Below are 25,940 nucleotides of genomic sequence, written 5' to 3'. Positions count from 1 at the left end.
CGGCTCATATCTCCAAAAAAAAAAAACTCGTTATTCCCGATGATTTTATTTTTGGTGAGTTCGACTTTTTCATGTATTTTTATTGCTTCGTTAATGTTGTTTTTCCTGTTTGATTTCACAAATTCATCGTCTTTCTTGGAAAACTTTCAGATTTTATAGTTGTCTTGGATTTTGTGAAGCATCAGTTTCTTAAAGTTGTCCAAAGCACCGTTAAAAAAAAAAAAACAGAGAAATCTCTCATGCTTGATCTCCATATTGGAACACTGGGGGAAGCTGATTACTGTTGGGAATCTAAGGATTATATAGCTTGAAACTGCAAAGTTTCACATCGGCCACTACTGTAAGTTTGAAAATATGGATTTATGCTAAATCAGTCTCTGTTTAATTGATCTGCGTTTACAAAGTTTAATTGTATTTCAACTTTTGCAGCATATTTATGCGTTTCTGAATACAGGGAGCAGCAGCAAGAAGAAGAGCAAGAAGAAGAAGAAACGGGTTCCAGCCATAGTAAAGATACCTAAGGTGTGGCTCCCTCATTTGAATATTTGAATTTTTTTTCCCTCAAAGTTCTCATTGAATATAGGTGTGGCTCCCTCAGGTTTACATGTTGAAGATACTCTCTTGTGTGCTTTGTTTAAGCAAAATATAATGGGCTTTCTAACCAAAAATATATAAGGCTTTCCTTCTAAATATATATATATATAGGCTAAAGTATATATTTGATCCTTTAACTTCATGTAAGGTTTCATTTTGATCCTTTGACTTAAAAAGTATATTTTTAGTCCTTTAATCCTAAAATTGTTAATTTTAAATGGTGATATTTTTAAAACTCATGGTGGTTTTAAAAATTAAACTTAATATATTAATATTTAGTAATATTTTATCAATATTTAAGAGCTCAATATCATTATTTTTTGTTACCAATTTTAATGTTAGAGGACTAGAAATTTACTTTTTAAAGTTAAAAGACCAAAATGAAAAATTATGTAAAGTAAAATGACTAAAAATATACATAGGACTAAATAATTAATTTTTCGTAAAAAGTATCATTTTACTTCTTGGTTCCATTTTTAACACTGTTAAAAATATTTCCATAAAAATTCGATGGTTTTCATTAAAGAGAAATATTGTGGTCCAAAATGTGTAATTAATATTGTGGTGTGCAAAAATGTAATCTTAAAAATATAAAGACGGTTTGTTTTGCACAAATTTTAATTTTATAAGTTTATAAATTGTTTAAAAATAAAAACAATTCTTTCTAATTAAATGTAAAATAAATGGGACGTCATTACATTTTATTTTTCCTTTAAATACTTTCGTAAGTTTGTTTCGTGTTCGCTTAATGAATTCGTCTTAAGAAAACAATATATTAATTGCAAGTTATAAACACATCATCTCGTACTTAAATCAGGATTTCTTTTAACAGTTTCAACAAAATCCTTGAAATGTTTTATGAATTGGGAGCGTAAAATGGATTTCATGAAATTCTGATGAAAAATGTAGACGACATTATGAAATAGATGAGAACGAGAATTCAAGATTTAAATTTTGAAGATGAGAACTTGAGGATATGCCAGGGGAAGTCGAGAGATTAGAAAAGAGAGGTAACGGAAAACGGGAAAAGAAGATCAAGAGATAAATTGGAAAAAAAAAGAAAAACAAAGAATATAATTAAGATAATGAGAGAGAAAGATAAGAGATACGGGAAAGCGCTTTATTTTTATTTTTTTGGGCTAACGAAAAGCGGGGTTTAATGCTTACAAAGATTTTAATATTTTAAAAAATTTCATATAACCTTCTGTCTGCTTTTTTTTTGGCCAATAATTTCATAGGTTCCTAAAATTGCAATGCTGTTTTACAAAATATATAGTTTTAGCCAAAAAGAGCAGCTAGTGATTATACTTTTGGATTTCTCATTTTTATTCCCCAACACTCTGAGATCAGAAAAAAGATTGATTCCTCCAACGTTTTAGCCCAATTTTTCGACCTGAAGCACCAAGTAAAAAGTACGATCACTTACGCATAAGTTGCAATCAGTGTTTAGAGTATTTTTTCTAGGAAAACAATTGAAAAACAAATTTCAGAGGTTGTCACTCTCACTATAATACTTGTTATTATAGGCTGTTGAAATTGTTATTAGGACTTTTTGGTAATTATTTCTCTTCTGTGGGACTTGATTGTAATTCCTCTTTTTTCCTATTGTATCTTAAAATAATTTTTTATGCAATTTGACGATTAAAATATTTTCTTAATAGCACTCAACACCTCAAGGCAATTTTTAGTGTAATTTTATTCCTAAACTTGGTTTGGATAGAGAGGGGAAAAAAAAAGAAAAGAAAAAAAATGAGGGGAGATTACCTGATTAAACTATTTTTGTACTAACATGTATCTTAAAATAATTTTTTTAATGCAATTATTGTACAAGATATAAGCTATGTTGTAATTTTTTTTCAATATAAATAATTAAAATGAATCACATTTTAAGAAAGTTAGCATGTGTAACCGACTCACCTACTTTTTTTAATCCATGCGAATCATCTTAAAAACAATGTAGTCCTGACCCTGTGGGTTACTGATATGCTTGTGCCCAAATCCTCGAGCGTCTGGCCACTGTCTTGCGCCTCAAATCAATCTTTGAAAACATGCCTTTACTGAACTTATTACTCCTTTTATTGGCACTTTTTATTAATATCTGTTTTATTTTCATTTGTTCTCGTTGTCTTAGCTTCTTTCATAATTTCACAGCATTCCTTGCTTCTTCTGTGTTTCTTGATTTCTCAACTTGTTATTTTGTGTTGGAACACTAGGGAAAGCTTCTTACTGTTGGGATATCGGAGGTTTATAGACATTCAGATTGCAGAATTTCAAATTGGTTATTGTTAGTTCAATATATACATATTTATTCCGATACTTCTGCATGAACAACACAAGATTAATTGAGTTTTGGCTATATCTTTTTAACAGAGCACAAATGAAATGGATATTACTTGCGGAACATTGAGCAGTTTTGTTGACAAGTTCTGGGACCTAGTGCTGGACCCAACTTGCGAGCAGTTTCATCATCTGTTTTACTATCACAGAAACATTAAGCAGCTCAATGAACGACTTGTGGAACTCGTCGATGAAAGAAGCTCCATACAACATCAAATAGATGAGGCTACAAACAATGCAGAACAAATTGAAGACAAGGTTCTTCATTGGTTGTGCAAAGTAGATGAGATTTCAGAGCAAATTCAAAAGTTTCATGTAGAAGAGAGTCAGGCAAAAACAGAGTGTAGCGTAACTTCATGTCCCAACCCGTGGCTACGCTATAAATTAAGCAAAAGAGCAAAGGCAATGGCACAAGAAGTTGTTGAAATTTGTAGAAAGGGAAATTTCAATACAGTTTCATATCGCGTTCTTCCCCCGTCCATGCCAGAATTAGTCAACAGAGAAAGCAATGAAGGAATTGGTTCAAGAGTGCAGCTTGTGAATCGAATTATGGAGGAATTACGGAATCCAAGTGTTAATATGATCGGATTGTGTGGGCCTGGTGGTGTTGGCAAGACCACTATAGCTAAAGAGGTAGCAAAGAGCCAAAAGATGTTTTCAAAGGTGATCATGGCGACTGTTTCTGATGAGTTGAACGTTGAGAAGATTCAAGGCCAGATTGCTGAGAAGCTGGGTATGCAACTCAATGAAAAAACTGAAGAAGTAAGAGCTTGTCGTCTCTGTGAGAGGTTAAAGCTAGAGAAGAATATGCTCCTCATATTGGACGATCTTTGGGAGGAACTTGATTTGGGAAGCGTTGGAATTCCCTTTGTTGATGTTGAAAATTATAGCAAAAAGGACGGAGGTTGCAAAATTTTACTAACTTCAAGGAATGAAACGCTACTGTCACACCGCATGAAATGTCAAAAACTTATCAAAATAGGTGTTTTGTTAGAGAATGAAGCATTGGAGTTGTTCAAGAGGATTGCTGAACTTTCTGCTGATTCAAGCAATCTTGAGCTGATATCTATAGCCTCTGAGATTGTTCAAAAGTGTGGACGCTTGCCGCTAGCGATTGCTACAGCTGCTAAGGCATTGAGGGGAAAAAATCTGGATGAGTGGAAAGATTACCTTGCACGATGGAGAAATCATTTGAGGAGAAACAACACAGGAATTAAAGAGGTGGATTCTTCTTTGAAGTTGAGCTACGATCCTCTAAGCTTGGAGAATAAAACTATTTTCTTGCTCTCTGCCATGTTGTCCCATGATCCCTCAATTGATGACCTGCTCATGTACTCTCTGGGATTAGATATTCTTGAAGGCATAGAAAACATAGAAGAAGCCCACGTTGGAATATGTGCTATTGTAAGTAAGCTAAAATCATCAAACTTATTTCTTGATAGCTTTTCTGGTCGTCGTGTTACAATACATGACGTCTTTCGAGATGTTGCATTATCAATTGCTTCCAATGAATTAAATGTTTTCATTGTGAGGCATAGAAGCTTGAAAGAATGGCCAGACAAAAATAAGCTAGAAGGCTACAAGGGAATTTGCTTACAAGAGAGTGACATCAGTGAGCTTCCAGAAGAGCTGCATGGTCCAAGATTAGAATTTTTTCTACTAGACAGCACAAAGCGTGATTTGACCATATCCAACATGTTGTTCAAATCTTCAAGGGAGATGAAAGTGTTGGCTTTTACCAATGTGCATTTTTCATCACTACCATCACTTAGTTTCTTACAAAAACTAAAAACATTGTGTCTACACTCTTGCTTACTAGAAGATATAGCTGAGGTTAGAAGCTTGAAGAATTTAAAAGTCCTGAGTCTTGCCTACTCTGAAATTCAACGACTACCAGCTGAATTGGCACAACTGTCTTCTTTACAAATGCTGAATTTGGCCCACTGCTCTGAACTCAAAGTGATTCCCCCAAAGCTCCTATCTAGCTTGAAAAAATTGGAAGTTTTGTACATGGGAAATAGCTTTAATCGATGGAAAGTTGAAGGATCCAGTGAAGCTATTGAAAATGCAAGTCTTGAAGAGTTAAAGGATTTGCCGATCTCTTCACTAGATGTTCATATTCCTAATGTCTCTATGTTGCCGGAGAACTTGTTCTTAGATGTGCATTTGAAGAGATACAGAATACTCATTGGACAGCATTGGGAATGGCAAGGCAATTATGAAAGTTCAAAGATATTGAAAATTGAGCTTGAGAGTAGCATCCATTTGAACACTGGGGTTCGAAAGTTAATGAGGGGAGCTGAAGATTTGTATTTATATGGATCTAATGGGCTTGAAAATGTTCTTCGTGGTCATGATGGAAGAGCATTTCCACATTTAAGGCATCTTCAGATTGAAAGTAATGATACCGTTAGATACATTGTTTTGAACTCGGCACATCATGAAGCTGCAAAAAATAACGTATCTAATAAAATGTCGAAGTTACTTCTCAACCAGGTATGTTCAGATTATTTTATCTTCTTACAAAACTTCAAAATTATATGCAAAAGTCATTTTGACTTGAATTACTTGCTTTTCTCTTAGGCAATTATGGAAGTTTGCAATCAGCTAATAGAAGAGAAAAGCTAACTTCAAGTATTAAAATAAATAATGAAGCCTCAAATTATTTGTTTTACATCCTAAAAACACGTCAACTTGATATTTTTGAGTATTTTAAATATGAATTGTTTCTGTTACTGAAATAGTATTTATGAGCATTTTAGATGCTCTGAATAACGACCTTATTGGACAGGCATGCTAGAACTATCTGCTTTGCTCGTGTGTTTGCCGGATTGTTTTTCTTATTTTGATATAATTTTTTTAGAAATGAAATCTACAAAAATTACATTCACTGGAATTACTTCCTTTGGTATTAGGCTAGTTACTATAGCATTTTGCCGTTCTTTCACTTTTTTAATTACTTAATTTTGTATTTTGTGACCGTAAAATTTTGAGTTGAACTTTCAGCACCCGCTTGAAAAATATTGTGGTAGATAAGATTTTTATTTAGACATTTAAACAAACTTTCATGAAAAGTAAGCCTATGGATTATAAGTTATTTGTGTTTAATCATATTTTCTTTGAACAGGTGTTGCTTCCAAAATTAGAGAGGTTGGAATTGTCCAATTCAATCAATTTGATTCCAACGATATGGGACGACCAACTTTCACACACCTCATTTAGCAATTTGAAAACATTGATTGTGAAAAACTGTGGCTTTGTGAAATTAGTGCCCCTTTGTGTGCTAAAATCTTTATACAATTTGGAAGAACTGGAAGTCAGGAATTGTCACATGTTGGAGATGGTGCTTGATTTTGAAGATTTGAACGAATATAGAGAGACGGTGTCATCATCAACCCAGGTTGTGCCACTGAAGAAGTTAAAGCTATGTGGATTGCCAAAATTGAAGAATGTGTGGAGCAATCACTACCAAGGAAATGTCTTCTTCCCATGTCTAAGGAATGTCAATGTTTTTAGATGTGAAAGTCTCACAAGTATATTTCCTGCATCCATAGCCAAAGGCATGCTTTGTGATCTTGAAGAGCTTCGAATATATCATTGCGGTGCGGATGTAATTGTTGCAAAAGACCAAGTTTCAGAATCTGCTGTTGCTGCATTTGAGTTTCCTAGGCTGACTTCCCTTCAGCTTTATTCGCTTGAAAATTTGAAGAACTTTTATCCACAGAGACACACATTAGAATGGCCAAAACTTCAACGATTATCTATTAGGTATTGCGATGAGTTAGAGATATTTGAAAAGGAAGCCTCAAATTCATTTGAAATACATGAGGAAGGAAGCACACTAGACTCAAAATATCATCTACTATCCTATCACAAGGTACGTTTCTAAATTAGCTATTCATGTCTTCTTTGTTTTAAAAATAAGCTAATAAAAGAGCAAAACTAACTTGAAGCATTAAAATAAATAATGAAACATCAAATTATTTTGTTTTAGAACGTAAAAACACTTGAATTTGATATTTTTGAGTATACAAATATGTGAATTACTCCAATTACCAAAATATTTATTAGAATATAGTGCTGTTTAGCATTTTATGATTGGCTTTTAAAAAAAAATTCATTATAATTATTTTAATTAATAGATTTTGTAAATAATGTTCTGTTCTTTCTTTTTCAAAGAGGCGTGTCGTTGAATGAACGGAGGGGATAATATGGTCCCCCCCTCCCCTTAGACATTATAAGCTTTAATATAATATTTTATTTTCTAAAAAGAAGGGAGGTATAACGTCCGTATGTCATCATAACCAATTATCGTAATTCCAGATACTGAAAATTTATATTATTTATTTTAATTTATTATAGTTCATATTTGAAGTTCATAAAATATACGTATGTGAAAATTGTGGATGCATCAAATTTTAATTTGAGGACACCCTCATGAAAATCGCATATGGTTTTTGACGTACGTTTTAATTAATTGGTACAGTTAGTTACTATTTATGTATTGTGCAGGATATTCGTAATTTGGAGCAGTTGAGATTAGGCGGTAAAGGGGCTGAGATGATAGGGAGTGGCCAGTTTCCAACGTACCCCTTCCCCAAAGTAAAACTGCTTCATCTCTCTGTAAAGAAAGCCACAACTATATCGTACAAATCATTGTTGAAGAGCTTTTCAAAATTAGAGGAGTTAGTGTTGGGTGGTGACATTAAGGAGGCCTTTGGAGGGGACGAAGTTCCCTTTCCAATAAAATTGACTCTTCAGAATCTTTACAAGATGAAAAGCCTGGCACCATCCTTAGTTTCTTTACCAAATCTCACACATCTTACAGTGACAATTTCTTTTCAGTTGACCACTTTGATGACGTCATCAACTGCTCGAAGCTTGGCCCATCTCACACATCTCTCAATTGATCAGTGCTTTGAAACAAAGGAAATCATATCGAAGCAGGAAGGAGAGGATGATGAGGATAAGGAAATCTGTTTCAACAAATTGCAGTACTTGCAATTTCAAAGATGTCCAAGATTGAAGAGATTTTGCAGCCATAATTATACTTTCAGGTTTCCATTATTGGATACTCTAATCATAACCAAATGTCCAATATTTAAAATATTCTGTCCAGGAGTCATTGATACGCCATCTCTTAAAAACATTCAACTGTCACATGACTGGGGAAATCATCATGAAATTTGGGACACCAACCTTAACAAAACAATCAACCAACAGGTGCGTCCACCAGCTTGCTTAATTCTTTCTATTTCCATATTTTGCAGAAATGCTCATCTATAAAAGTTCCGTGTTTATGATATTTAATATAAACCTCCCTATGCATATTTTAGTTTAATTAAAGATTCTGCTAAACTTGTGACTATAATCTTTTTGCATCACTTCAATTACAAATTAAGCACCACAAAAAATTTGGTCATAATTAATAATTAATGGGATATATAGCAGAGTGTTTTAGTATTATATATTATTCTTTTTTTCCGTAGTTGAAATCGTTATTTCTCTTCCAATATTAATTATAAAAATTAATGAACTCAAAAATGTGTGACAATTGTTTGATTAGGAAGATAATGGGCAACAAAATTATTCGTAGTTTTCTTTCTTCTAGCGTATTTGACTTTGGGACTCAATAAAAAAATAAATTATTATTGCTACGCTACTGATTCAATATGAAGTTACGTGATATAAAAATAGGACATTGTTATTTATAAACATTTCTCAGTACAAAATATTAAATTATGTAGTTATAATTGAATAATATATCTTTGCCTATAATCGTTTTACAGCGATTTGTCGGTACAAGAAAGCTGGTGTTAGATGAGGATGATGTCAGCATGATAAGTAATGACCAATTTCCAGCGGACCGTTTCTCTCACGTGGAAATTCTTCGCATAGAAGGATTTGTTGGTGAAGGGGTAACATTTCCATACACATTGCTCGGAAGATTTCCGAAACTGAGTGAACTTCATGTGAAGGATAGTTTTTTTGAGGAGGTATTCCCATCACATAATGCACGCATTAGTGTTGATCAAATTCCACCGTTCAGGGAACTCTGCCTTGCCAATTTGACGGTGCTCAAGGTGTCCCAGTGTAATCGGCTCGTCTATTTAATAACAAATTCAACTGCCAAAAGCTTGGTGAATCTTGAAACATTGGAGATAAGTTTCTGCTATAAGATGGAAGAAATTGTAATGAAGCAGGACGGAGAAGATGATGAGGACAAGGAAATCTTTTTTAGCAAACTGAAGCTTTTGGAACTTGACTATTTACCAAGATTGAAGAGATTTAGTGGCCACAGTTGCACTTTCAGGTTCCCATTATTAGAATGTGTAACTATAGCACGGTGTCCTCGACTCACAATGTTCTGTCCAGGAGCCATTTATGCCCCGCGTCTGCAAAGCATTCGAGTATGTAGACACAAACATGATCATCATAAAGATATTTGGATGACCGATCTTAACAACACCATCCAACATCGGTTTATGACTCAGGAGGTACATCCAACATTTTGGCATTCTTATTTTCTACTTTTTAAATAATTCCTCATTATCTGCAAAATTTAGGATGAGGTAACTATTTAATACAAACATTGAAGTTGCTCTGTCGTCTCCCATAAATTATAAACTTTTCATGTTACAAGACTCTAATTGCAAGCAAATGGTGATAAATGAATGTCGTATCCTGCAAATAGTGTTGCAAGTTTGGTACTTTTTTACTAGAAAGAAAGGGAGCTATAAAATGATTCAGAGACTTTTTTATCTTATTTTAAAATATGGATGTGATTTTAGAGGGAAAATCAACAACAACAAACCTTCATATAAATATTAGAAAAAATTGACCGATTGTTTAAGAAAGACTTTATATACAATAAAAACGCAAAATTAGTATTTTAAAAAATATCTTGACCTAATTTATTACACTACCGTCTTATAGTAGTAATTTTATCAATAATCGTTTTATATGTAATGTTCACTGTCAAAAGCCTAGAGCAAAATGAGAATTCGAAGGCAATGATAGTTTTTTTTTTCTTTTCAAATTTAATTTAGAGGCAAAAAGAGTGCAAGAAAATTAATCTAAATTTTTTTCTAATTTTGATGTATGGATGTGATTTTTGAGGAAAATGATGAAGAATATAAATATTATTCGAAAACAATATCTTGATTTAATTTACTAAATAGCATACTAATTATTAATTTTCATTTTATAGGTAACTTCCATAACCCAAGACATGGTGTTAAATGCGGAGAATATCACAATGATAAGTGATGTCTTTCCTAAAGTGAGAAGTCTTTGTGTAGAAAGCTTCCAAGATGGAGTACTCTTTCCCTATAGATCCCTTGAAAAATTTCCCCAGTTGGATTATCTTGAGGTGGAGCAAAGTTCATTTGAGGAGATATTCCCCTCACAGGACCAGATTATTGATTTTATGGGGAAAATTCCTCCATTTGAGGGATTACGCATTTCCAATTTGGATAAGCTCAAGAGTATATGGAAGGACGATTCTCAACTACCACCAATTCGTCAAAACTTGACATACCTCGTGGTCAAAAATTGTTGTAACTTGGTCAAGTTGACACCATTCTCTGCTTCATTTGAAAATTTGAGAAACCTATCCGTATCTGAGTGCCATCAGCTCATTCATTTAGTGGCAAGTTCAATTGCCAAAAGCTTTGTGAGTCTTGAATGGTTGGTCATACATGATTGCAAAAAGATGGAGGAAATTGTAATGAATGACACCAATGAAGACGTAGAAGGTGGAATCATATTCAACCGATTGCATCGGATCGAACTTGTTGATATGGTAAGCTTGAAGATGTTTTCTTCACAAAGTCACACCTTGGAATTCCCAAAATTAGAAGAGATAAAAATAACTGGATGTCCTCAAATGAAGAAGTTTGGTCTAGGAGTGTTGAAAACACCAAAGTTGTCTAAAGTGAAAATAGAAGGACATGATATGGAATGGGAGGATGAAGGAGACGTTAACAAAACAATACAAATGCTATGCTCAGCAAAGGTATGATATATACACACCAACAAATGTTGTCTCCAAACATGTATAGTTAATGACCAAGCGCGACTAGAAAACTCACTATATCGTACTTTATGCCAATTACATTTCTTTTTTATTCTTTTCAGTGATAAAATTACATTTTTTTAAGACAAACTAATATTATGTCTCGGTATTGCAGGACAGCGTTAATTGATAGAAGGATAAGTCCATCATCCATGTTATCATTTTCAGGTTCGCGAGTTTTATGATTTTTCTTGCTTATTATATCGTACTGTCAATGATTTTATCTAGTAGCTATTATGATATCAATAAAAGCTCATATATGAAGGAATGAAGCATTAAAAAAAACTTGCATCTATTTTTGCCCCTACACGTCAATTTTTCTTTCCTTAAACTATTGGCATCTTTTTTGCTACATTTGTCTGTGCTTTCCTCTCACTAGAAATTAGAGTTGCTTGTTAAAATTTATTTCAATATTTTTTTCCAATAGTAATTACTATAATAATATCAAAAGCTGCTACATATATTAATTAGGGGTGCAACAGAGGATCCATCTTTGCGTGTGTGTGTGTGTGTGTTTTAATTTCTTTTACATGTCAATTTTCATTTGTTTGTGCACATTCCCTCTCTATTGTATTGGTTGATTTAGTGAACAACTTTTGCTTATTCTAAAGAGATTGACTATGATTGAGGAGAAAAGAAACAGCTGATATATTTAAAAAAGAAGAAGAAGATGATGATTTTGGTTATTTGATTCCCCCAACAGTTTTAACCCAATTTTCCCGCTAAAAGTGATATATGTTTACAGAATACTATCATTAAAAACATATTCACAAAAAAAAAACGTAATTTTTTATGCATTGACTACAAAATGATTTATATCTGATATTGATAACATGGATATACATAGAATATAAACATATATAACCTCAATAGTCTTTTAATTTTCCTTGCTTGATTAATGTAGGTGCCTTTGGTGATGATGTTGACATTTAATGATGAATGTGGACGGATGTTTGTGCATTGATGCTTTTGTTGAATTCTCTGTTATTTGATAAATGAGACTCTGTTTTTATCATAAGCAATATTCATACCAATAAATTGGGTGACGAATGACTTGACCCTGCAGGTCAAAACTCTACCCTTAAAGAGTGGTTTGTTTCATTGTGTATTATAACTCTAATAGATGGAAGACTCAGAAATTGGTGCGCTGTGATTGTGAAGCTTTCATTCAACAACCGTGTGGTTTGTTTCAATAAGATTGCTCATGATTGACCCTGGAGTTCTTGATAGATGCATGCAACAATATTCATTTTTGTGATCTGTATGTAAAGGTATAGAAGAACAATAATTGAAATAAAATGTATAGTTTATGTATATAATTTAAAATGAGTAATTAACTACGAGCAAGCTAGATAAGAGATAATTTATTTTTTACATCAATTTAGAGATAAGATTTAAATCACACCAATTCATTACGGTCCAAATTTTAAAAGTTAATGGTAAGAAATGAAGATAGGTTAATGTTGAGCTGTTAGCCAGAATGAATGAAATGCCCAGCACTTAAATTGATGCTAAAATCAGAAATCATGCACCATATTTTCTCACCTATTGACTCTCGATATTAGTTAACAAAATTAATCTTGATGCCCTTATTTTATCTTTCGGTGTTCATTTTGAAACCTTTATTAATATAATAGGGAGACTCTATTAAAAAAATTATTTGGTTGGAAAAAAGAAGCAGGCAGGGGAGGAGCTTCCCAAAAGAACAGAGAATTCTCAAAAAACACTACCACCTCTGTAACCACATGGGACTCCTCGTATCCAGGTATGCCACTTTGTGCCAACCAGTACGCAACTAAAATGCTACAAGTTAGTAGTGGTTTGTCCTGTATCCAACACAAAGCCCTCTGTTCAAATGAAAACCTTCAGGGACATCATTTTCAACGAAAATGTCGCTTATTATCATGTTGAGCGATTTATATACAAAAATGTCTATCATAAAGAAATATGCTGTCTCATATGTATTAAGAATTATCAAAAAAACAAAAACTAAAAACTAAAAAAAGTCTATGCATAGACCATTATAAAGAAAATCAATGGTGCATTTTGCACTGCCACAAGTATCTGGAATGCAGGTCCTAAGTTGAAATCTTGATTTAGTGTCCAACATTACAATAATGGTCATAGTATTAAACACATCTCATTATTTAGAATACATAAAGAAGCTCAAAGTTCTTCGTAATCTTACGCAAAATGCATGTATCTTGCCCCATAAAAGGCAGATGATTTTTCCAATCATCATCCATCTAAACAGGATTATTGTTATTCACTAAATTCTTGTGAGCAAAGATAAAAATATCAAGCAAGTTGCACATGTTGGTGCATTTGTTTAAATGAATACCTTGTCCCACTTAGTTTACATGCATGCAGAATCACTAAACGAGACATGAAGTCATAAGAGATTTGAGTGTAATATTACATTACACCTCCTCCAAAGCATCGCCAAATTGATTTAATCATATTCAATAACTATAATATGAAAATAACAAAATTAATGGGTAAGAAGAAGAAGCTTCAGAATTTAGAGAGCTCCAGCAAATTAAAAGCGGAGCTCTAGCGTGGGTAAAAGCAGAAAGGGAAAAATACATCAAACTACACAAGCAAAAAGGCTGTATTTTCTATTAGGGGAAGCGGAGCAAAACACACCAATTCAATTCAATAAATTAGCACATCTCTAAAATTTATGGAGAGTAATTTATTGATGATTGAAAAATTATTCTCAAGGAATTTACTTGTAGGTATCAAGAGCATTTAACTTTGGGTTTTTGTGGGAGAAATCTATCTAATGGATCTACAGACTTCTACTCTTCCTGAGCTGTTTCTCCCTGTTCTGCACCATCTGATCCAGCCACACCATCAACATGCACAGTGGGAGACGGCTCAGAAAACTGAGGAGTGTTAACTTGAATGCTAGGTGTCAAAACCTAAACAGATCATGATGATGCTCCGTCTAGCAACCTACAAAACCACATGCTAGAAAGTTTTTTTTAGGGGAAAAAACAGCGACCAGGAGTTAACATGATAATCAGAAGAAGAAAAGCAAAACAATATGAAAGTTCAAATTCTTCTGCAATAATGATTAATGAGTCACTCTAGAAAATCTGATTTCCTATTTTGAAGAAATTGAACACTGCTGGAAAATGGAAAAAAGAAGTTGGTTTGCAAGTCTATTGATAAAAGAAAAGAAAAGGTAAAAATTAAAAAAGAATATTCAAACAACCTTCAAACTTTCAAATAGAGAAATCTATACAACATGACTTACAATTGCATACAGAATGTTAGCGTCAAGAAAAAATGCCAATCACTTAATCAGCTTAGCCCACAAGCACACAAGTGGGTCATGGACTTGGAGGTTTTATACAACTTTTTTTTTTTGGGGCATCGAAGGTTTTATAGACTCTAATCCAGAACAGCTGATATTCAAACAACTTAGCCAGCTCTTCACTTAATTGCATTGATTTTAAAGTTAATAGCCAAGCCCAGAGCCTTTAGATCATGTTTAAGAATGGATGAGAATTTCAGACACTGCATGTTAAGTTCTTAATTAACTTTGATAATATACAATGTGCTTAATTTTCATACAGTATAAGATCTCAACAAGCAAGGACATCAACATTTTCTTGTAGAACTCCATTTTAGATTGCATTATTAATGTCAATAGCAAGCACAAACCTCAGTGAAGATGTTTTCTAGACTGGGCTAAACGTTTCATCAAATTCATCCCCTGGATTTTGCTGAAAACCTTTCACACCTAGTCTGGCTTGGTGCTTTATTTTGAGAGCCATCTGGCTTCTCCTTTAAGCTTAAACACCTTTTTACAATCAACCACATTGCCTTGTCCTGTGTAAGGTACAGGTAACCATGTTTTGTTTCTTAATCACAGCATTATATTCGGCCTCTTCCATAGCTTGTTTCCACTGGTCTGGCTTGAGAGCTTCTTTAATCCTGCATGGTTCTTTGGATTCATCTATTACTATAGCTGCACCAGCACAAGGTCATTACTATAGCTGGCCTGAGACAGTATCAACACTGGAGTGATCATGTGGAATTCTTGATCGTTCAAAGGGCTATTGAATTCTTCATTCGTGACGCAAAGACGAAGTAATTGGCTTGAGATAGACACACCTTTGGATGAACCAGTTCAGCAGGTACAACTTTTTTCTTTTGGTCTAGTTAAAAACCAACTAAACAGAAAATTGATATTTAATTCTATACTTACGCCATTGCCAGCTTTATTAATTCTTCCAAGGGAAAACTTCAGTTAAGTCCCTCAATGTGGACTTAATATATTTTCAGTCCCAAGGAAATCTGAAAATTCAATTCAGTACCTCTGACCCAAAATGAAATTAAAGAAACAAGTAAAAGGACCTTTTAGTCCCTAGAATAGGTACAATGCAAATGCACATATAAAAATTTATGACAAAAAATAGAAAAATAACAACCTACATATAAAAATTACAACAAAGAAAAAAAAATGTACAACTCTACATGTCAAAATTTACAACAAATAACAACTATACGTACGGTCATTTACAATAACAAATATCATATAAGAATTTATAACAAACAATAGAAAAATAGCAACTATACATATGAAAATTTACAACAAATGATAAAAACATAACAACTCTATGTATATGATATTTTCTACAAATTTTAAAGGCTAAATAGTCGTTGTCAAAGATTAATTCATCATGGTCAGTAAAATCGGAAAGAATTGGCATATAAATAGAAAGTAATTTAGTCTGTACATCGTTTCGGAAATGAAGTTGGCAATTGTACTTTGTTATGATAGGGGAAGATAAGCTAAGCATAACCAAATTAAAACAGCGTTCTCTGGATTGGTTGAATTCCCATTTCTAGTAATAAAACATCAAATAAATATATTTTGTGCAACGAATATATATATGTAGTTTTTTTTTTTTTCAAATTACAAATCCATAGGAATGTTTCCCTCTAGTTGCAAAGTCCCAGGAATGAGTAAATAATATGGGCTGTGATATCAGACTGAGACTGACGCTTTTGCCAGAACTGCCTCTACATCTCACAGTGCTGTGTACGGTGCAATTAGCCATGTTTTGTTTCTTGATCAGAGTATTACATTCTTTCCTCGCTGCAGACGACGCCAGCATTGTATTTGATGTTAATCTCGAGAAAATACTTTTGGAATATTTCGTTACCGTTTGACCCATGTAAGACCATAAAAAACTCGCATTTATTAGGGAGTAATTTCCCTATTTTTCTCAGACTTAACTTTGATCTCTAAGTTTTTTCCCCCCCCCCCTCACAAATTTGAAGAAAATGCCTTATTCTCGGATAAAATTCACTTAAAATAATCTTTAAACTAAATTCTACCTTTCTTTCTTGGTATAAATTCGCATTAATCTTAAAATGATTTTTTCCATTTTTGCCCAATTATTTGAGGCCTCCTGGTATTTTCCATATTTAAATTTGTCTAATTATATTTTATTTAGCCAAAATTCAATGATTATTTAAAAAATACGTTTTTGAGGTTTTTTTTCCATTTATACTTCAACTAAATCTCAAATATAATTTGGGTAATTATTATCTCCGAGGATTTTCCTATAATTAACCAGCAATAAAAAATTATGTTTTTCCCCCAACTCGCAACGGTAATTATGCCATGTTCCCTTAATATGTCTGCTATGTTATTTAACCCCTGGTTAACTTTTAATCATGCGTCTGGCATTTATTGCAAAGCCGAATGTTGCATGATATACTTATGTTCGTATTATCTTGGGGTCTGCATTAAACTACCCATATGCCAAAATTATGTTGTCATCACATATGAACTATGCACGCCACTAATGTTAAAAGTTGAAAAGTTTTGCTGACCCATTGATTACAGAGAAGGTTATGTTTAAGGACCAAATTAACAAAATTTTTAGCCCTTAAAGATCTCGAATATGTAAAATCATTATCAAGGGAGATGGCCTTGTTTGTGAAATTAAGTAATGTATGAAGACCAAACTGTCCTTATGTTTAAAAATGGAAGTGGTAGATATAAATTCTTGAGGAAGTATCCGTGTCAAATAATGGAAGCTAGAATTATATAAATTTTTATTGTCACTGTTAAGTGATAGAATTGCTATGATTGCCAATTTTCCTGAAATTTATTTCTAATAGGGGCGTTAATCCTTCTGTTAAAATCATGTGGTATGTGAAGCATGGGTGCATGACTTAGACCCCATCCTGACAATCCAAGGTAACTATGAAGTTGGATGCTTTTTGAGAGAGAGAGAGAGAGAGAGTCTACTACCTCCAGTTCTTAATATAAGATTTCGTTTGACTTTTATTTTGATCTTAAAATAAAACCCTAATTTATTTTGTCTTTCATATTTATATATTTTTTCTAAGGTAATCATTTTAATAATGATAGTTTTAGGCAATACACTTGATTAATAGAATATTTTAGAAAAGACAATATTTATTTATTACAAATAACTAATTTAACTTATTTTCTTAATCTTCTCAAATTAGTCAACTAGCTTTTATATTTAGGAGATGAGGTAGTGTAAAACAGTTTTTGGCTGACCTAGGAGCAGGATTCACAGGATATATTTCTCATAGGATGTTGATATTTCTCGTTCAAGTCCATCCATAACAAAAATACATCTGAATTTGATAGAAAAACAGAAATATTCGCTAACAGATAGATTTATTTAGTCACCAAAAAATGATAGATTTATTTAAAGAAGCAAATTGAGGAATAATCCAAACCGAGAAATGCCTAATGTATGAGGTGGGGGTGCTGCATTGAAAAATAAACAAAGAGATGGATCTGAGTGTATAAGTAGCTGGCACCCGCTCATGTGGATCAAAGTTGAGCAACATGAGATCTTTTCTTAGCCTAGAGGAAAATTAATTAAAATTTTTATAAAAAGAATACGTAAGATAAAATAATAATTAATTAAAAATTTTAATTTCAGTTTTTTAATTTTTAATTAGATTTATTAAAATTTATTTTCTCTCCTTTTCTTTTCAATTTTTTTGCTACCAAACGGACCCCAATCAATCAAATTAAATAATTAAATCGCTTTGAGTAATCCTTTTGCCTGCGGGATGCCTTGCTTTTTCTTGCTTTTTGCATATTTGACTACTCTCACAATCTCACACGTCTCTCCTGCCAGGCTGCTAATAAGGACACTGACAAGACAACCCTGAACCCGTACCCATGAGGACCCACGGGTGACGAAAGCTCATATTTGAAAACGACGTCGTTTAATTTGAGCATAGTTTTTCCTCTCCTTTGCCCTCTCGTATTCTCTCCTTGCATCTCCCTCGTGTTCCTAACCCCGCACGTTTAGACTTAAATGAACCATCTCCAGACCTCTTCATCTTCCGTTACAAGAAGCAATGGTGGTAACGGCATAAAATTGTGTTTTATCTGCAGCACTTGATGCTCTTAGAACAAGAGCATCACCTGGTGGGGAACTGGTTGCCATACGTCCTACTGCTACAGGCATTGTGGTGGAGGCTCCCCAGTACATTGATGAATTTTTTTTTCTTCTGAAAAAATGATTCATTTGTTCTCTTTCTTGTAGTGTTTTCAACCTCTTGATTAACGGACACTGAAGTTGAATCCACGTCAGTGTCGGAGTAAATGAATGATTATTCCTGATTGTACTGACTGAGCTAAGCTTAGGGTTTATTATTATCTCAATACCTTTTCCATTATCATGTCTAGCTAAAGGGCGTTGTAATGAAATGATAGCCACATTACCCGGCATAATGCCTATTTACTGTTAGAGCTCAAAAACCGTCGGTCAACTAGTAAAGGAGAGCCTTTTTTTTCGGTGGGGGACTGCTTTGTTCTTTTGGATATAGATGACATTTCTCTAATCGTCACTTCATTCTGTGTTTTAAGAAAGCCATAAAAAACGGAGCAATAACGAGAAGCGAAAACCAAGAATCCGAGAAGTCATGGACTGACAAGAGTCCAAGATGCTATTGCCAGGAACTGAATTCAACCTCGTCGAACCTCAACTAGCAGAGCGAAGATGCAAGGGAGAGGCAAACAGAGAGGGAGAGGAGGGCAGAGAAGGAAAAACTGCTCAGATTGGCATTGGGTCACTTAAATTCAAACAATATCGTTTTGATGGATGAGTTTTAAGTGCTCATTGATGCGCTGAGCACGTTATGCGAACCATTTTACTTTTATCATTTTTCTCGGCCGTGACCATTTGGGTTTGGTAGGCTAAAAATTTTGTAACAAAGAAATAAAATGTTGATCATGGATGGCACCTTTGATTGTAACATTTTCCTGAAACCCAATTTTCAGCTAAGGTTGATTTTCCAGCGTACAAGGCAAAATAGATTCTAGGTACGTAATCGATCAAATCACGTGAAGTTACCTTAGTAATAAGTCTTTGTTTTGTCATATGTTTATCCGCTTTGTCATTGTTGCGTCACTGAATCAAATTATTACAACTAAAAAAATTAGATTTGATCAGATTATCACCACCCAAAATAATTAATAATAAAATTTATGATAAATTATACTATTCCAAACTTTATAACTGCATTAAAAAATGGATAATCAAATTATCATCATTCATAAGGTCATAAATTTTATATTTTTGAAGGTGTTAACATTGTAAAAAATTTGTTATAAATGACATTAATAAAGTAGTAAAACATGATGAAAGTGTTGACAACTGTCATGCAATATTCCTTACGTACGATGCCCCACAACGGCAACAACGACAGCTTCCTCACGTCTCCTCAGTGTGGAACATAATAATAAAAGCCATTTCTTCTGCTTTCCCCCTCTCGCTGCTCTCACATGCAGCATGTCTCTCCTGCTGCTAAGAACACTGACCAGATAAAACCAACCCTAAGCCTGCCCCAGTCTCCCATGACTCATGAACCGCTTTCTCATTTTTACTTTATTTTTTGAATTAATAAATAAATAAATGGATGTCTACGTCATATACAACGTGATATGAATATATGGTATTGATATATATCCCCATATGCTGGTTAAAAAATATATATATCGCCTTTTCTATTCCTTTTCCCTGTTCTCATTGTTTTATATTAGAATATCTTTATTAATTATATATATTAGCTAGAACTATTATTTAATATAACTTTTAACATGTACAACTACTACGTGAATTAAAATAAAGTTTATTAGAGTTTTATATTTATAATCAAAAGTGATTGTTTTGGGAAGAATTGCACTGCTATTGCTTTGTATTTTATTTCTTATTCCTACCATCCTGTAAAGAGAATCATTAAGGCGTGGGGTCTATAAGCTTGTGACTTGATCCGCTAGCGCAGGTTCCTTGCGCTACAGGGAATTCACATCCATTTTTTTAAAACATGCTCTTATGTTAAGGATTAAAGATAGTATTATCTTGGGGTCTATGTTAAGCTACCCATATGCCAAAATTAAGTTGTTATCACATATGAAGTATGCACGCCACTAATGTTAAATTTTGAAACGTTTTGCTGACCCATTGATTACAGAGAAGTTTATGTTTAAGGACCAAATTAACAAAATTTTTAGCCCTTAACGATCTCGAATGTGTAAAGGGAAATGCCCTTGTTTGTGAAATTAAGTAATGCGTGAAGACCAAACTGTCCTTATGTTTACAAATGGAAGTGGTACATATAAATTCTTGAAGGAGTACCCGTGTTAAATAATGGAAGCTAGAATTATATAAATTTTTATTGTCACTGTTAAGTGATAGAATTGCTATGGCTGCCAATTTTCCTCAAATTTGTTTCTAATAGAGGCGTTGCTCCTTCTTTTAAGATCATGTGGTAACAGAATCTGATGAAGTGTGAAGCATGAGTGCATGACTTAGACCCCCACCTGACAATCCAAGGTAACTATGAAGTTGGATGCTTTTTGAGAGAGAGAGAGAGATATATATATATATATATATAACAGTTTTTAACTGACCAAAAACTGGATGAATTCTCAGTAATCAAAATGCTCTTGGTACTTCACGAATAAGGCAATTCTTAATTTTGTCACCGCTAAATTAGATTTTTAGGATATTGATATTTCTCGTTCAAGTCCATCCGTAACAAAAGTACATCTGAATTTGATAAAAAAACAGAAATATTCGATAATAGATAGATTTATTTACTGACAAAAGAAAAGGTAGATTGATTGAAAGAACCAAATTGAGAAATAATCCAAACTGAGAAATACCTAATGTATGAGGTGAGGGTGCTGAATTGAAAAATAAACAAAGAGACGGATCTGAGCATGTGAGTAGCTGGCACGTGCTCATGTGAATCAAAGTTGAGCAACACGAGGTCTTTTCTTAGCCTAGAGGAAAATTAATTAAAATTATTATAAAAAGAATACGTAGAATAAAATAATAATAATTAATTAAAATTTTTAATCTCATTTTTTATTTTTTAAATTAAATTTATTAAAATTTTCTCTCTCTTTTTTTTCCCTATTTTTTTGGTACCAAACGGACACGAAGCAATCAAATTAAATAATTAAATCGCTTTGAGTAATCCTTTTGCCTGTTGGATGCCTTGCTTTTTCTTGCCTTTTTCCATCTCCGACTACTCACACAATCTCATCTGTCTCTCCTGCCAGGCTGCCCCTAAGGACAGTGACAAAATATAGACAACCCTAAACCCGCACCCATGAGGACCCCTCAGTTACTAAAGCTCATCTTTGAAAATGACGTCGTTTAATTTGAGCATATTTTTTCCTCTTCTCTGCCCTCTCCTATTCTCTCTGCACCTCCCTCGTGTTCCTCATTCCGCACGCTTAGATAGAGCTGGTAAAACGGGCCAACCCGCGGGTTGCGGGTTGGCCCGTGGCGGGTTGTGGGTTGTCCGGTGCGGGCTCAAAAGGCCCGTTTTCTGGTGGGTTGGCATTTTGCCAACCCTAACCCGCCAAGGTGGGTTGGCGGGCCAACCCACCAAAATTTTTATTTTTATTTTTTTTGTTTTTTTTAAAATTTTCTTATTTTTTAAAATGTTAGGAATTATATATAATACAAAATAAAAATACTAAAAATGATATAAAATATTAGAAACATCCAAATAAAAATTACAACACAATAAAATACAAATAGTATATGATTGTCCAATTTTCCAACATGATAATACACAAGTTCACACATTTTTTTCAATGAAACCAATGAGCAATATTGAATAACCTTATTTATCTAATTATTTCTAATGACAATAAAGTTTGAAGTAAAAATTTGCTTTACTTTTGTCTTTGTTATCTATTTTTCTTAAAAAAAAAAATAGGTGGGTTAACCCGCGGGTTGGCCCGCGGGTTGGCGGGCCAACCCACCGCGGGTTAGGGTTATGGCGGTGCGGGCTCATATTTTTCAGGTGGTGGCGGGTTGGCCAAAAGCCAACCCTAACCCGCCTCTTTTGGCGGGTTGGCGGGTTCAACCTGCGGGTCCAACCCATATTACCGGCTCTACGCTTAGACCTAAATGAACCATCTTCAGACCTCTTCATCTTCCGTTACAAGAAGCAATGGTGGTAAAGGCATAACATTGTGTTTTATCTGCAGCACTTGATGCTCTTAGAACAAGAGCATCACCTGGTGGGGAACTGGTTGCCATGCGTCCTACTGCTACGGGCATTGTGGTGGAGGTTTCCCAGCACATTGATGACTTTTTATTCTTCTAAAAAAATGGTTCATTTGTTCTCTTTCTTGCAGTGTTTTCAACCTCTTGATTAAGGGACACTAAGTTGAATCCACGTCAGTCTTGGAGTAATGAATGACTATTCCTGATTTTACTGACTGAGCTTAGCTTATGGTTTATTGTAATCTCAACACTTCTTCCATCATCTTGTATAGCTAAAGGGTGTTGTAGTGAAATGTCAGTCACATCACCCTGCATCATGCTTAGTTATTGTTATTATAGTTCAAAAACCGACGCTCAACCAGTAAAACAGAACCCTCTTTTGGTGGAGGACTACTTTATGCTTTTGGAAAAAATTTGTCATAAATGACATTAATAGAGTAGTAAAACATGATGAAAGTGTTGACAACTGTTATAAATGTGTTTCTTATTTCACTCAATATTCCTTATGTACAATGCCCGACAACGTTAACAACAACAGCTCCCTCACGTCTCTCCACTGTGATCAGTGGAATAAAACCTGTTTCTTCTGCTTCCCCACTCTCACCGCTCTCACACTGGACATGTTTCTCCTGCCGCTAAGGACACTGTCCAGATAAAGCCAACCCTAAGCCCGCCTCACTCTCTCATGATTCACGAACCCCTTTATCATTTGTACTTTATTTTTTGAATTAAAGAAAAATAAACGGATGTCTACATTATATACAACGTGATATGAATACATCATGCCTTTTCCATTCCTTTTCCCTATTCTTATTATTCCTTTCACTGTTTCATACATGGGTTGTCTTTTTTAGAATATATCTGCTAATCATATGTATTAGATAAAACTATTATTTAATAGAATCTTTGATATACGTAACTACTACGTGAAGTACTTTGAATTAGGTTCAAATTAAAAGTCATTGTTCTGGGGAGAATTGCACTGCTATTGCTTTTTATTGTATTTCTCATTGGTCTCCATGAGAAGACATGCTCTTACATTAAAGACTAGAGGTAGTATGTCTTGGGGTCTATGTTAAATTACCCATATGCCAAAATTAAGTCGTTATCACATATGAAGTGCTCACGCCACTAATCTTAAAAGTCAAAAATTTTTGCCGACCTATTTATTACAGAGAACGTTATGTTTAAGGGCCAAAATTAACAAATTTTTTAGTCCTCAAAGATCTCGAATATGTAAAATCATTATGAAGGGAAATGGCCTTGTTTATGAAATTAAGCAAGGTACGAAGAGCAAACTGTCCATATGTTTAAAAATGGAAGTGGCAGATATAAATTCTTCAAGAAGTACCCGTGGTAAATAATGGAAGCTAAGAATTATATAAACTTTTATCGTCACTGTTAAATGATAGAATTGCTATGATTGCCAATTTTCCTCAAATTTATTTGCAATAGAGGCGTTGATCCTTCTGTTAAAATCATGTGGTAACAGCATCTGGTGAAGTGAGCCATGACTTTAGACCCCCGCCTGACAATCCAAGGTATGAAGTTCTGGTCCCAAAAAAAAAAAAAAAGTAACCATTAAGTTGGATGCTTTTTTTTTGGGGGGGGGGGGGGGTGTGTTAGATACCTACATAAAATAGCTTTTGACTGACTTAGGAGCAAAATTCACGGGATAAATTCCCAGTAATCAAAATTCCCAGTATTTCTCAATTTCACCTTCATAAAAATTGCCTTCCTCGCTTGGTACTACGCAAACAAGGAAATACCCAATGTATGAGGTGAGGGTGCTGAATTGAAAAATAAACACAGAGATGGATGACAGGATGAGTATACAAGTAGCTGGCACACGCTCATGTGAATCCAAGCTGGGCAACATGAGGTCTTTTCTTAGCCTGGAGGAAAATTAATTAAAATTTTTATTAAAAAATTTAAAATAAAATAGTAATAAAAATTAATTAAAAACTTTTAACTTTAATTTTTAATTTTCAAAATCAAACTTTTTAAATTGTTTTCCTCTTTCCTCAATTTTTATTTGTACCAAACAGATCCAAATGAAAGAATCAAATTAACAACATGTTTGGAAATCCCAAAAAAACCTTTTTAAAACTGTTGTTATGTAAATCTTGATAAAACTTTTCTAACTAATCAATTTTAAAATCATAATTTAATTTACACACAAATACCGCATAAATCGCGTTGAGTAATCATTTTGCCTGTGGGATGCCTTGCTTTTTCTTGCTTTTTCCTTCTCTGACTACTCTCACAGTCTCACATGTCCCTCCTGCCAGGCTGCCACTGAGGACACTGACAAAATAAAGACAACCCTAAACCTGCACCCTGACAAAATAAAATTGCTCAGATTAGCATTGGATCCCTTAAATTCAAACAATGTCGTTTTGAGGGATGAGTTTTAAGTGTTCATTAATGAACTGAGCACGTTATGCGAACTCCTCTCCTCTCTCATGATTCATGAACCATTTTACTTTTACTATTTTTCTCGGCCGTAATCATTTGAGTTTGGTATGCTAAAAATTTTGTAACAATGAAATAAAATGTTGATTTTTCATGGGTGCCACCTTTGACTGTAACATTTTCCTGGAACCCAATTTTCAGCGAAGGTCGATTTTCTAGCGTACAAGGCAAAATAGATTCTCGGTACGTAATCATCAAATCAGATGTTACTTGAACAAGTAACACAGTGTTGAGTCATTGGTTTTGCCATATGCTTATTCATTGTGTCACTGTTGAGTCACTGAACCAATACAGACGGATTGATGATCAACAAGTATCAGTGTCCATTCAATCAACTTTTTAACAACATTTATCTCAATAAAAATGCTTTCATGCAATGACTTATCGTAGGAACCAGCAGAAGCATGAACTCCAGGAATCACCAATCATAAAGCAGTTTAAAGGAAAAATATAGTTTTGAAATAAAGCACACAGGAAGTCTTCTCTCGGTCTTCCCCTAATGCTTGGCGGACCCACACGCTCCTTTTGTCACTTTCAGGCCCCACAAAGCCATTCTTTCCATCTCTCCCTCAAAAGCCGAATTGAAACGAAGGGAATAAGTAATAACAATGAAAAACAATGGAGTCTTCTCTTTCTTGGACCTTGCAAAACAATGAAGTCTTCGCCTCCTGTCTTGAATTGCATTGACTTGAATGCTATATAAACCAGAGACTTTGCAGTCACTCCTCCCAACTAAAGCTTGAGATCTGCTTCTTCTCCATAGTTTCACAAATCTCCTACTCCCTTCTGCTAATTTCTACTTTTACTTCATCATCTTTGCAGTTTCTATTGTGTTATATATTTCCACTTTCTGATTTCCTTTTTCCTTTCTCTTTTCTTGACCCAAAAAAAGAAAGAAAAAAAAA

At 33.9% G+C, this 25,940-nt stretch overlaps 2 protein-coding genes across 3 annotated transcripts; both read left to right on the top strand.

Moving 5' to 3' along the window:
* The first annotated feature begins 284 nt into the window (after positions 1 to 284).
* LOC114715081 (probable disease resistance protein At4g27220) lies at positions 285 to 9,028 on the top strand. The gene is made up of 7 exons (XM_028899889.1): positions 285 to 340; positions 430 to 522; positions 2,965 to 5,427; positions 6,059 to 6,808; positions 7,444 to 8,154; positions 8,721 to 8,849; positions 8,981 to 9,028. Exons 3-7 carry the CDS (start codon positions 2,977 to 2,979, stop codon positions 9,026 to 9,028), a joined length of 4,089 nt encoding a protein of 1,362 aa, XP_028755722.1. The 5' UTR covers positions 285 to 340; positions 430 to 522; positions 2,965 to 2,976.
* Positions 8,959 to 12,203, top strand: LOC114715062 (probable disease resistance protein At1g61300). Of its 2 annotated transcripts, XR_003737519.1 has the most exons (5): positions 8,959 to 9,428; positions 10,142 to 10,735; positions 10,839 to 10,948; positions 11,124 to 11,176; positions 11,913 to 12,203. XR_003737519.1 is itself a non-coding variant. In XM_028899874.1 (4 exons), the coding sequence occupies exons 1-3, from the start codon at positions 9,111 to 9,113 to the stop codon at positions 11,136 to 11,138; spliced, it is 1,140 nt and encodes a 379-aa protein (XP_028755707.1). In that variant the 5' UTR covers positions 8,960 to 9,110; the 3' UTR covers positions 11,139 to 11,176; positions 11,913 to 12,203. The 2 variants fall into 2 exon arrangements, 1 of the variants encoding a protein (XP_028755707.1); XM_028899874.1 differs by having other exon boundaries at positions 8,960 to 9,428; positions 10,142 to 10,948.
* Positions 12,204 to 25,940: the final 13,737 nt, after the last annotated feature.

The sequence above is a fragment of the Neltuma alba genome, unplaced genomic scaffold (genome assembly GCF_004799145.2).
Source record: "Neltuma alba isolate B1F8T4 unplaced genomic scaffold, ASM479914v2 tig00011574_pilon, whole genome shotgun sequence".
Classification (NCBI taxonomy): Eukaryota; Viridiplantae; Streptophyta; class Magnoliopsida; order Fabales; family Fabaceae; genus Neltuma; species Neltuma alba.
Note: the sequence above shows the minus strand (reverse complement) of the source record. Positions and strands in the feature narration are given on the sequence as shown.

Coding starts and splice junctions, on each gene's coding strand:
- LOC114715081 (XM_028899889.1), top strand. CDS start 2,977: ATGGATATTACTTGCGGAACATTGAGCAGTTTTGTTGACAAGTTCTGG. Junction 5,428..6,058: donor CGAAGTTACTTCTCAACCAG/GTATGTTCAGAT, acceptor TTCTTTGAACAG/GTGTTGCTTCCAAAATTAGA. Junction 6,809..7,443: donor ATCTACTATCCTATCACAAG/GTACGTTTCTAA, acceptor TGTATTGTGCAG/GATATTCGTAATTTGGAGCA.
- LOC114715062 (XM_028899874.1), top strand. CDS start 9,111: ATGGAAGAAATTGTAATGAAGCAGGACGGAGAAGATGATGAGGACAAG. Junction 9,429..10,141: donor ATCGGTTTATGACTCAGGAG/GTACATCCAACA, acceptor TTCATTTTATAG/GTAACTTCCATAACCCAAGA.